Source organism: Mustela putorius, unplaced genomic scaffold, assembly GCF_011764305.1.
Source record: "Mustela putorius furo isolate JIRA1106 unplaced genomic scaffold, ASM1176430v1.1 tig00000135_pilon_pilon_pilon, whole genome shotgun sequence".
In the NCBI taxonomy this organism is placed as follows: Eukaryota; Metazoa; Chordata; class Mammalia; order Carnivora; family Mustelidae; genus Mustela; species Mustela putorius.
Window position 1 is genome coordinate 6,531,153 of NW_025421292.1, and position 13,731 is coordinate 6,544,883.

Here is a 13,731-nt window from a genome sequence, read left to right on the forward strand (position 1 = left end):
TGGTTTCTTCCCTTCCTTTTTTAAAATAAAATTTATTCTTGTTTAAGATATGTAGACTCTCAAAGTCTAAAAATTTATTATTGAGGAAGATAATTTGAGAAAAGAACAATCAACAAAACATCCAAAGAGGTCCTACCAATTTTTTTTCGGATTGTATTTATCAATTCTGGGATTGATGAGAATACACGGACACCATTACTGTTGTAATTCAGTTTACTATCACTAACAGTTGAGTATGCAGTACATGCCAGGCCCTGTAGGAAGCACTTCGCATGTATTATCTCACTTAATCTTCTTGGGCAATTTTTGAGAAGATATGACTGAAATTCCAAGTTTGAAAATAAAGACATATATGGAGAGCAAATTAAGGCAAATGGTAGGTCACCTTTTAGAATAGGGCTTTGTTAAGAGAGTTAGAAATGCTATTGAAATAGAGAGAATGCTAAATGTTATTTCAGCTTAGGATTGTGGACATTCATGTGAACATCCTATGGTAGGTTATGTGAACATCCTATGGTAGGTTATCTCTGACATTATCTTTCTTTGCAATGATAAAAATGCCTTGAGTGAGATTTTTGCACAACTGTATCTTATATGAACCAATCAACCCAAATACTGCAATGCATGGATAATCATAAACATTTACACTGTAGGCAACAGTTCTTCTTTAGTTTTGAATAGTTAATATATTTATATTGTTTAAGTATCAAAATGATATAAAGAAGTAAAAAAGAAAGCCAAGAAACAGCATCTTACCCTCAGAGAACAAACGGATGGTTACCAGAGGGGAGGCTGGTGGGCGTAGCTGATGGGGATTAAGGATGCTCTTGTTGTGATGAGCACTGGGTGTTTTGTGTATGCGTGAAATGACTATATTATACACCCGAAAATAATATTACACTGTATGTTAACTAACTGGAAATAAATAAGAACGTATAAAACAAAAAAGAAGTAAATGATGAGAAATCTATTTCCCCCACCAGTTCCCATTCACTTTGTCCCTACCTATTCTTCCAATGTTGCTTTATAGAAATAAAAGCAATATGAATATATACTTTTAGATTTTTACACAAAGAGTAACACACTCTATATGCTATATGACAATGTTTTTTTCTTTCACCTAATATATTTTGGGTCCTTCTGTAGCTCTACAGAAATATCTTTATTGCATTCTTAGTTTTTTCAGCTATACTGAATACTTACTATACACTGATGGAACTAGAAGTAGAATTCCTGGGTCAAGAGTAAGTGCTGTGTACCTTTAGTAGATATTGACACTTTTTCATAACAGTGATACCATTTTGCATTCCTATGGAATATCAGTGCCTCTTTACTTATAGTCTGACTGAAAAAGACTGTGGCCAGATTTCTTATTTTTATTTATTTACTTATTTATTTTTAAGATTTTATTTATTTGTCAGAGAGAAAGAGGGAGTATACCAGAGCACAAACAGGGGAGCGGCAGGCAAAGGGAGAAGCAGGCTCCCTGCTCAGCAAGCAGGCTGTTGTGGGACTTGGTCCCAGGACCCTTGGATATGACCTGAGCTGAAGGCAGACACTTAACCAACTCAGCCACCCAGCCATCCCCATTTTATTCCACAGGAATCATCCTTTGAGGTTGCAATGTGATTATCTTATATATAATATATATTGTATTATATCCTCTAGCAGTCAAGCATAACTAGTATTGGTCTCAGTAAAGTTTATTTGGATAAGGACTCTCTACAAAGTAAAGTTAGCTTTAAATAATGGTGCTTCAGGAATTTTTGCAGTATTGACTTTTTATATTAATTGCTGCCTCAATACTTCATCTACATAAACATCATATTTACATTCATTTGCCAGAGCATGAAGAGCTCCTCCTTCATGGGTTAAATTTTCATTTGTTTCTTGACCAAGTGGTTAAATATGAATTTCAGAAACTTCTGCTTATTAAAATAATTTTCATAGAAAAACAGAGAGAGCAGAAATATATATTTTCTATGAAAATAAGAAATGCCATTTAAGTCAGCGTAGATGTAATTTACTGTCATGAAATGATCTAGGCATTTCTATATTTTAAAAGGAATGGTCATGCTCTGGAAAACAGCTTGGAAGATTCTGATAAACATATACTTATCATATAACCCTGTAATCCTACTCCTGGGTGTTTACCCTAGAGAAATAAAAACTTATGTTCATACAAAAACTTCTACATGAACATTCATAGCAGTTTTATTTATAATAGCCCAAATCTATAAGCAATCCAAATGACCTTTAGCAGGTAAATGGATAAACTGTGGTACTTCCACATGATGGAATACCATTTCAACAAGAAAGAGAAATGAACTATTGATACACACAGTGATCTGGATAGATCTCAAGAGCACTATGCTGAGTGCAAAAAAAAAAAAAAAAAAACCAATTTCAAAAGACTGAATAGTTGATCATATGATTCCATTTACATAACATTCTAAAAATGACAGTTATAGTGATGGAGAAGATTAGAGGTTCCCAGAGTTTAGGATTGGGGGAGGGAATGACTTTGAAGGGATAACACCCCAAATTTCTAAGGAGGATGGGAAAGTCTGTATCTTGATTGTGGAGGTAGTTAAATTAATTTATACATGTGATAAAATTTCATTTCAGTGTATAGAAAAATTGAGTGAATGCAAAAATTGTGAATAAGAATAAGGTCTGCAGCTTAGTTAATAATATATATCAATATAAACTTCCTGGTTTTGATAATTGCGCTCTACTTACATAAGATGTTATCATTGGGGGAAGCTGGGTGAATGGTATATGGGTACATGGGAACTCTGTGCTATTTTTGCAATTTCTAACTAAGTATAAAGTTATTTCAAAATAAAAAGTTGAAATAAAGGCCAGATCTTAGGAAGATGGCCACTGAGAGAAGGAACTGCACTTTTTAATGATATAACATCTCTTTTCTTTTAGACTTCATATTAGTTCATGTCTGTGGTGGGGTGTGGGGAGATTTGCAGGTAGGAATGAGACCTCACCATATGGTTTATTTAGTTGTTCCTATGCCACATGGCGGTTGTGCAGGGAGATCATGTGGTGTCACAGAAGTCAGAACTTGATGTGCATCTATCTCCCCTTCCTCCCTCCCTCTCTCCCTTCTTCCTTCCTCTGTCTTTATTGATTCTCTTGCTTATATGCTGTGTGCTCCTTGATAAGACCCTTATTCCAAGTTTCAGTTTTTTGACATATAAAATAGGGATCATAATCTCTTCCAACTTAGTATGATTATTAAGAGTTATGTGAGATAGTCCATAATCATGATTTACAACTTAAACCATGAAATTTTATTCCTACTTATGTAACACCAGGTACCCCAACTCCTAATTTCTTGGTATTTTTTGCTTCAAAGGATGATTTCTTATCTAAATACAGCTCCTAAACTATCATCTCTTTTCTAATGTGCATGCAGGAATAGACAGCAGATGGACTGGCATGGACACAGCCACAGTGAATTAGTGGAAAATTATCAAAAGCAAAAAATGAAGCAAAGCCTCACTCATCACTTCCTTTTGTTTCAAGGAAGGCTGTAAGTTGTGCCTTTAACTCAATGGGGTTCTTGCTTTTACCCCAGAAGGAGCGTAGAGGGGAATTATGCACGATTTTCTCTCTTACTATTTAAAAAAAAACAAAACCCAAAACCTTATGTTTTATTTCTGACAAAAAAGGTGGTTCCACAACATTTTCAAGTGGAATCTTTGCTTATGTTTCAAAGTAAGAAAAATCAACAAGTCCTTTGTTAACTGTGGCCAGGAGAATGAAGTTCATCTTTCCTGGCATCAGACAACAATCAGAACATGCTGAAAATGGGGATCCTGAAAAGAAAGTTGCTCATCTACATAACACGGTCTCTCACCAACCTGTTAATGAATTCATTTTCCCTGCGCCTTCATTATTCTTCCGCGTGCAGATTAAACGGATTATAGTGTAATTAAATTTGACTCTTGCAAGAGGCAGTGCTTTAGAGTTGTGAGCTGTGGGGAGGCTGGTGTTCTATTCCTAGCTTCACTGCTAACTTAAGGGCTGAGCACAAAGCACCCCCACTTCCCGGAGCCTCAGTTTTTTTCTGTCTATGGAGGGAGATAAACAACATCTCAGAGGAACATGGTGCTGCTTTATGAGTTCTATAACTAACCGAGCTCCAAATTCCTTTATAGAAAGGTACCCTTTGAAGAATTAAAGATGCATTTATATTGTTGTTGTGACTCTTAATAGGAATAAAGCTTTAAAATCTAATTTTAAAAGCCTCCTACTGCACAGTACATTATCCACGTTCTTAAATACTGCAATCGGCTGTGCACTGAGCTGCTCTGCGGTATTTATTAAAAAAAAAAAAAAAGAGCAGCACAGTGAAGACATACTGTAGAACATTTTCAAAGCCATGTGCAGTGGCTTGAACTGCAGGACTTCCTCTGAAGTTAAGGGGACTCATACTGGCAAATTCTAAGCACCACTTTGAAAATTTACCCCATAGTGACAGTTTAATGCTTCTTATTGATCATACATCTTCAGATAATATCTCAAGGCAAAAAGGGACAATGTCCCAAAGGAAATAAATAATCTTTAATGACATAAATCTGCATTGCAACCATCATAAGAGGATGCAGCCGAGTCCTCTGGCAAGAAGCCCTTTGGGAACTGCTCATTGGTGATGGTTACCAGTGGGGCAGTAAAAAGATTTTCCATGACATGCTCCTAATTGAGTTGCTCACAGAAGATAACACATTTTCTTTTAATTTTGAAACATCATGTTTCTAAGGGTGATATGTATCGATGCATGGAGAAGTCAGAGGGAAGAGATTTACATTCTTCTGAATAAGTAATAGTTTAGGAAGGAATGATAGGTAGTTCAAACAGGTACTAAAAACCCAGAGACTTAGATAGCCACAGTTTTCATTGCCCGACCAAATTTTTTCTTTCTTTTTTTTTTAAAAACCCAAATATTCACCGTTAGATCTTTCAGGAAGCTATTGGATGCTTGGTGGGGGCCCATCTCAAGAAGATGTCTGTATGCCTGACGCAAGACTATGTCTGGACATAGTCCTCAGGGTGTGATGGTCCCTCCATCATTTCCTACTACTCTGTCCTGCTCGTGGAACTCCAGCCACAATGACCTTATGTTTCTTCCTTATATAAGCTGTTGGGTCACAAGAATATTTGTAACTACTATCCCCTGGTCTAGAAAAATCTGGCCTAAATCTCATGAATGGTTTCTTTTTAATATTCAGGTCAACTTGAGTGCCCACTCCTTAGAAAGACTCTTGGGCCTAAAGAAGACCCTCATCTCTCTGTTTTATTTTTTCCATTGCGATTATCTCTAATTGACACAACCTTGTTTTAAAAAAGTTTTTCTGTGTAGGAGCGCCTGGGTGGCTCAGTGGGTTAAAGCCTCTGCCTTCGGCTCAGGTCATGATCCCAGGGTCCTGGGATCCAGCCCCCACATTGGGCTCTCTGCTCAGCAGGGAGCCTGCTTCCTCCTCTCTCTCTGACTGCCTCTCTGCCTACTCTCTCTCTGTTAAAAAAATAAAATCTTTAAAAAAATTAAAAAATTTATCTGTGTATTACTTTTCTCCATCCACTGGAAGATTGCTCTACAAGGAGGCCCTTGCCCACTTGGTACAACACAGACTCCCCAGCATATGGGACCATGCTTGGACATGGTGGATGTTGTATAAATGTTTGTTGAATGAGCTCAAAACCTCTTTTGCTTCTCTGTCTTATATAATCAGTCATGATATTCTATATCTTTCTTACCAAGACTACTTCTACCTCCACCACCTTTGTTCTGTATCAGCATAATTAGCCTCCCTCCTACCAGTTTTGCCTTGCTCTAAGGACACAGGAGACCATACTCTCATAGGCACGTGCCTTGTTTTATTCATCTTTGTGTCTCTTGCACCAAAGATCATCTTTGGCACATAATAAGTGTTCTGTGGATGATTTTCTTACATATCCATTTGATAGTATGTAATACTAGTTCAATATATCATAGTGAAGTACTGAAATTTATAGAAGGTGTGGGAAATAATCTTTAGCTATTCATTTCCATCTAAGGGCACTCACTGTCTATATGGCCAAGACATATCAGCTAATCAAGTTACTTTATAAGTTCAAATTTGTACTAAGTCAACAATTATCTGTTTAGACAAGTCTCTGTACAGTTCATAACATTAACAAATAGTGGAAGACATTTCTGGGAGTAATATCCCCAATTAGGAAATATCCAGAGAACTTTACAATAACATTGCTCAAGAAAGTAAGCAATCTGATACAAGGCAACTAAGTCTATTTTAGAGCCCCATTTCCTTTTTAGGTTAGAAAACTGCAGTAGATAACCTGATTTAGTTGATATAATAAGGCTAATACATAAAGCCAATACTGCAATTAATATTTTGTAAAGTTTGGCTTCTCATTCAAAGATCTTGGATTCCTAATGATGAACACGAAAATATCAGATTCTTTGTTTGTAAGTTAATGGCAGTGGGCAAGTTTCAATTAAACTTGGTTTTAAAATACAAGTAAACAATAAGGGCAATCTTCTTACAGTTGGGTAGTGTGGTACAATGGGAAATAAGTTACGTGGTCATTGTCCTGGACTTCTGGCATACAGCTCCTAAAACCCCTGGAATCCCTGGAGTGGTAAGTATCTTTTTATGCTAATGAGATGACTTGTACCTGGGGGTCCCTAGACAACTTCAGGATGATTATCAGAAAGAACAAGGCATGATTAGAGAGTTGGAAATTCTGGTTATCAGAAAGAACAAGGCATGATTAGAGAGTTGGAAATTTCAGTTCTACCCTCAGACATCAGGGAAGGGAACAGGGCCCAGAGACTGAATTTAATGACCAATAGCCAATGATTGAGTTAATTGTGTCAAAAAGTGGAATCTCTGTGAAAATCTCTAAACCATGGGGTTCAGAGATCTTCCAGATTGGTGAACATGCCAAGGTGCTGGGAGGGCAGCCTGCATGGAGAGGTTATGAAAGCCCCATGTTAGCCATTCCTTTACCTCAAGTACCTAACCCTATGCATCTCTTCCATTTGGCTGTTCCTGAATGGTATCTTTTATAATAAACTGATAATAGTAAGCAAAGCACTTTCCTGAATTCTGGGAGTCATCCAGGTGAATTATTGAACCTGAGGTGGGAGCGGGTTATGGGAACCCCCAAATGGGAAGTCAGCCTGGCTGAAGTGTGTGTGGCCTGGCATCTGAAGTCAGGGGTTGGGAGAGTGTCTTGTGGGACTGACTGCCCTTCACCTGTGGGGTGTGTGCTAGTTCCAGGTGGTTAGCATCAAAATTCTGTGGAATGGTTGAACACAAAGTTAGATGAATCTTGGTTCTTTCACCTACTATATGTCTTTTTTTTTTCCCCCTTAAGATTTTATTTATTTATTTGAGAGAGTGAGAAAGAGCAAGAGACCACAAGCAGGGGGAGCTGCAAGCTCCCCGTTGAGCAGGGAGCCCGATGCAGGACTCAATCCTAGGAAGCTCGATCCCAGGTCCCTGGGATCATGACCTCAGCTGAAGGCAGATGCTTAATTGACTGAAACAGCCAGGCACTTCTTACCTACCATATTTCTAACATTGAACAAGCTTCTTAAGCTCAGTCTTATTTCATCATTTCTGAAATAGGTATTATAATACCCATGTAGGATTAAACAAGGCAATATTTATAGAGCGCTTAGAGCAGCACCTAGCATATAGCAAGTCTCAATGAATATCAGCTATTAACTAGAAGGACTGAAATGACTTTAGTGTTTTGTGATTCATGAATCCGATGGGATTTAAGTGTTTTCAGATGGTCCAACCAATCACATGGACGGAATCTATTTGCACTGAAGGAGTCTGAATGCTGAGAAGTAAAGAGTGGAAGCAGAAGAGTAAATGACCCTCAGAAAATCATCTCAGAGACAAGAATTTCTACTAAATGAGAGGAGAGATCGGAAGATCTGGAAAATGACATGGTTTAAGAGCAAGTCTCTTAGAACAAAAGATGGGGAAGGCAGAGAAAAGGAAACATAATGTTTCAAATCTTCAGTTTAGAAGCCTGTGGCGGTTCAGGGAGTCTCTGATGTAATTTCTTAACACATTAGTGGCTGCAATTGCCTTTTAATAAGATGAACTCACAGATATACTAGGGTGGCCTTGGTGTGTGGTTGATTTTAATAAGGGTTTTGATTTGGTTTTAGCTAAAGCAGAAGTTGGTTATATTTTTCCTCATTAAAAAAAATACATATTCCTGAGTGACTATTATCTCATGTCAAAAGCATATATGCTCAACTCATGGGGGAAACATTTATGCTGTGCTTTGCCTCTTTTGTCTTCTTGTGGAAAGATTACACTGAAGGAAAACTGTTAAAATGGGAAAAAGAAATCAACTTATATTTAGCATCAAATACAGATCCAAGATTAATAATAGGCTGATTTTTTTCTGCTTCCCTGAGACGCACAGTGCAAGACTGAGAAATATGGCTCTGTTATATCTGTCTTTAGAAAGAGTCACCAGAGAATCCAAAAAAGCCGCTGTGAGAAGTAATTTGTTGGCTTCCTGACACATCAGGCTCATTATCGTGATCTAAGTACCCGGCTTTGGTACTATTTGCAATTTTCAGGGAGGTCATTAATGAAAGCTAAGAAAAAGAATGACTAAGAAATCAGTCTTGGAGGTTATTTCACACATTCTCGATCCTGAGGTCATTGAGTGAGCGTTTGGTGTTTGAAGGTAGAGAAACCATAAAGTAGCCAGTCCAGATAAGTGAAGGGCAGCTTGGGTAGTCAGCCTCAAAATATACTTGACTCTCCAAACTGCTAACACAGTGGTTATTGCCTATGGCTGTAGACATATTACCTCAAAAGAGCCTTCAAGAAGAGATGTAAATTGAACACAGAGGTATAAGGAAGAATTCTGTAACTCAAGATCAAATTTTACCAGTTTTCAAAGCAAATTCCCCAAACTAAGCAGAGGTAAATCAATATGGTAATAAAAGAAAGCATCTAATTAAAAAAAAAAAAACTGAATAATTTTTTCCCCCCCTTAAGTTAAAGTTGTTCAAAATGTGCCATCCAAACACAAGTATATAATGATTTTGTGATTTAAAATGTTCCTCATTCTCATTAGGATGCAGGGGTAGAGAGGGTAAGCAGGTCGGGAGGGTAGTTCTAGTCTTGGGGACTCAGCCTGTGGGGCATCTAGCAGCTTGTGCCCACAAACTATCAGCTTGGTTGGGCTCAATTCTGTATGAGGCTCGCTAACTACGGCAGTAGTTTCGGTCTGTTTCCAGTTAGAAAGAACAACATTGATGTGCCCACAGAAAGCATTTCCACCGTTGAAGAACAGCCAGGCCACCACCGTCTTTTCTATATCCTTTTTCCGAATGCTCAAAATTGCTGAAAACACTTGGGTGTGTTTTTGGCATGTTGAGAGTAATCAGATCTTACAAATGCATGGAGCCTTGAGAGATCAGCTCCGTTTGCAAACTCGGAGCAGTTTTCACAGAGAGATGCGAGACATGCTATTTCCTTTTTTTTCCCCCCATTTTACCACAATACATTAGGTTGAACAAGGGAATTACAGGTTTCACTTTACATTGCACTCTATCATTTTACCACTGGTATCAATCACTTTTATGGGCCTATTAAACAGGCCTAGAATGGGTTTCCACAGTCACCTGCTATAGCCTTCAGGCAGATGACATTTGGTTCCTCTGCATGGCTTAAACTTTACTGACTTCACACTGAAGAGCCCCATTTGAACATGCTTCACTAGGACATCAATTCGGCTGGACGGAGACAGGTTCAAAGGTGATGAAGATTACAGATATACCAACATCATTTTTAGAACCATGTATTCTACCAAGACCACAAGGACCTGAGACAGGAAGAGAACAATTAAGGGACAAAGATGTGCTGGAGGTATCTAGAGCTGAAAACAGCTACCAAAAGGCAGCAGGCATCTGGGAGAGAACTTTTTTAGGTTGGAGACCAGAAATATGTTGACATTACTACTGGAATTGGACCAAAGCCAATTTTTAATTGGTTTTAAAATCTAGAATGGACGGCCGCCTAGGCGGCTCAGTCGTTAGCCTCTGCCTTCCGCTAGGGTCATGATCCCGGGGTCCTGGGATTGAGCCCCTGCTTCCGGCTAAACGCTTCAGCGGGAAACCTGCTTCTCCCTCTCCCATTCCCCTTGCTTGTGTTCCCTCTTTCGCTGTCTCTCTTTCTGTCAAATAAATAAAATCTTAAAAAAATAAATAAAAAATAAATAAAATCTCGGATGGAACATTTCTGCAGTCACCCATGAACCGACGTCATCCTGCAGAAGCTGAGTGAATCTTGGCCAACCATCTGCCCTGTGAATTGTTTTATTTGGGCCCCTTATAGGAGAGAAAGTACTTGTGCAATAGTTTCACATGAAGTAAAAGTCCTTCTGGGTATCTCTGGAGCACAGAATTCAAAAAGAGAAAACAGTCTTCAGAGAGAAAAATCAAATGCCTTCATGGATATGCCTTTGGATTGGGTGAACCTGCAAGTCTGGGAGTTACTACCTTCTCTCCTCCTCGCATGATGGCTTCCGAAAAGGACTGAAGACAGGCAGCAAGACAAAGACTGCATAAGTATTTCAAGATAGGTTTAACTTAGAATTTTACTAGATTCACCATTGTAACTCCAGTGCTTCACACACAGCCACATCTCCCTCCATAAGGTTTGGTTGACTGGATGGTGACCTTTTCAAAATGCGCTTATACTGAAATGAACTGAGTGGCTGTGTGTGTGGGGGCCACCCTTTCTCCCATCCCCAGGACAGTGCTCTACCCTGCACAGCAGGGATGGAAGGAAGGATTCTTCTCAACAGTGCCCAGAGAGGAGCAGACACTTTCTCCAATTCCCTCTGAAGTCCACCCTGTGGTTATCACAGGGAACAGGGGGAAAGGAGGAAACAAAGAAGATTAATCGGCAATTCCTGACACCACAAACGAAATGGAAAACAGGCTGTTGATGAAGATAGTCAGACAAGCTCATAAATAAAAACATACTTCCTCAGATGGGAAGTAGTTGAAAGAAGTCAGCCTCACCAAGAACTTTTAGCATTTGGGTTTGAATGACTGCCAAAGAAATGGGAAGAAAAAAAGAGAAGAAAACCAAATGTAACTTTTATACAACAACAACAACAACAACAGCTTTCATATCTAGGGTTTTCTCACCCCCACCCCCCAAGGAAGAACATTCTGTTTTTTAAAAATAGGCTATCTTCTTCAAAAATGTTAATGTTCTACGAGACAAAGAAAGGCTGAGGAGCTGTACTAGATGGGAAGACACTAGAGGGAGAGGAGAGCTCAGCGCAGCAAGTCATCCTCGACCTGACTGGCACTGGAGAGGCAAGCACGCTGTGAAGGACATTATTAGGTCAGCTGATAAAATAGGAATACAATCAGCAAATTAGGAGAAGTATCGCATGAATGTTCAATGTGTGGAAGGTCATGTAAAAGAACAGCCTTATTCTTAGGAAATCCACACTGAAACTTAGGGATAAAGGGCTATGGGGTAGGCAATTAACTTTAAAAAATAATGAATTAATTTTGAAAACTGAGATCGGTTTTCAGTTTTATGGTAGACTTTTAAATATATTACTGGGAGATGCTAGGTCTCCAGCCCAGAACGCTGTATGGCATTATCATGAAAAAGGATAACTTCAGGCTGGTCCCCAGGTGATGGAATCCCCCCAAAGCTGCAACAGCCAGAAAGCCGCAGAGAAGTGGCGTTCATTCGGGGGCTGCCTCCAGGTACCCAGGTGTAATGTGAGCCACACTTGTAATCATTCTTAAGGCATGATGACTGATGCGCTTTATCAGGGCTAATACACTGCTGTCTACTCCAGGTGACTGACAGCTTAAAAGGAGTATTGCTCATATTGTCGAGCCAAAAGGGGCTTTTATATTTATTGAAATCAATGCTTTCCTAATTCAGGACACTGCTGAACCATACATTTCTGTGTAACTTAATTTGATACAAGTGGATATTCTAGAACCAGACCGTCTGGCCCAAACTGTCAGCTCCATCACTTTCTACATGTATGGCTTTCAGAAACTTACTTCACCACTCCTTGCCTCAGTTTCCACATTTGTAAAATGGGGATAAAAAAAAATACTGACCTTATAGGAATATGGTGGGGATTAAATGAGTTGACACTTTTAAAACACAGAAGTGCCTGGCCCATAGTAAATATTCCAGGAATGTTATCTTTTAATATTGGTTCAATATTGCAAAAGAGAAGACAGAAGAAAAAAAGAGGTAGTGACATAAATTCATTATCTAGGACTTTGATATTCACCTATAACACAGAAAGGTTTTCGGGCAAATCTCAGTCTTCCTTGCCATCCTCTATAACGACAACAGCAACCCGCAGACCAGATTCGAATGATGAACTCCAAACCAAAGACGACAATCATCACGAACTCCTAAAATATGAAATAAGACATGTTAGAGAGAGGTGTTACAGAGCAAACCACAGCGAGAAGCTCCTGGGCATTTCTGGACATTCAGGCACTTCATCTAAAGTATAGCTGTTAGTGCCCCGAGTTAGCCCCTCTTCTTCAAAGCGAACTAGCCCTGGAGCACACGTGACCCTCACATTGTCTGCACCTCCCATCACGTCACGCCATTCCTATTCAAGTCCAACACTGTACGAGTTTAGGAATCAGCTTTAATACTAAATGTACAGGTTGACTTATAGCTCTGCCTTGTGCGGCATATACAGTGGAACTGACATCAGCCACCCAGTAACATGTGAAATACCTGAAAATCAGGAGGGGACCTTGAAAACACAGCTTTACACTTTTACAAAAAACAGACTTTCATTCTGCTGCAAGAAGTGAATATCATCCTTAAGTCCTGAAGAGTCCTTCTCAGAGAAAAAGAAGTAAACACATGGAAGGATACTGAGTTCTTCTGTTATGGTGTCAAAATCTTCTTATAAGACAGCAAGTTTCAAAGGCATTATTGTGTGTGTGACACATATATTCTTTGCCTGAAATGAGACCCTTATCTCCAGATTTGAAGCTTGTTCATATTTCTGTTGTCTTTTGGTGAGAGATACCCAGAATATAACACTTGCTCTGGGGAAATGACTGAGATTATTTAGGAATAGCTGAGAGTGAACCCTGGGCAAAGACCAACTAACGTGGTGCGTTAAGTAATGGGTCATAGAATGAGAAACCAAATGGACTTTGTAAGAATAAAACATCTCTGGAGCAAGCATGTCATAGTCACCTTGTTGTCCCTTTAGACGGAGAGGCACTGAGTCTACCAAAATTTATTCTCCTTTAAAAAATAATTCCCTTTCTTTTCTTTGAACAAGGGTCGACTTAGCATTTATAATGCAGAATGATGCGCATTTCTATTGTAATTAATTATAAAAGGGATACATGGTCTTTATTAAAACATTTAAACTTCACATTAATAATATAAAGCATAGAAAGTAAAGATCTTAATCTCCCACCCTGCATCCCAAGATAAAAACTGTTATCAAATTTAGAAAAATGGCATTTTTGTTGCAAGTTTCAGGCAAATGTCTCTCTCTTCAGTTTGCACATGTGATAATATGTCACACTTTTGCAGAGCCCAGGAGAGAGAGATTATTCTATCCTGTTATTTTGTACTAAGTAACCCACAAATATTTCTCATGATAAAAAATAAATCTCCACTGTCATCG

General features: G+C 38.8%; 1 protein-coding gene across 3 annotated transcripts in view; it reads right to left on the reverse strand.

Moving 5' to 3' along the window:
• KCNQ5 (potassium voltage-gated channel subfamily Q member 5) overlaps positions 1-13,731 on the reverse strand; it is a 553,330-nt gene that overhangs the window by 123,033 nt on the left and 416,566 nt on the right. For all 3 annotated transcript variants that reach the window (XM_045074791.1, XM_045074792.1, XM_045074793.1), the window contains exon 3: positions 12,352-12,478. In XM_045074791.1, coding sequence (XP_044930726.1) covers positions 12,352-12,478 — 127 coding nt within the window. The remainder of the gene's footprint in view (positions 1-12,351; positions 12,479-13,731) is intronic.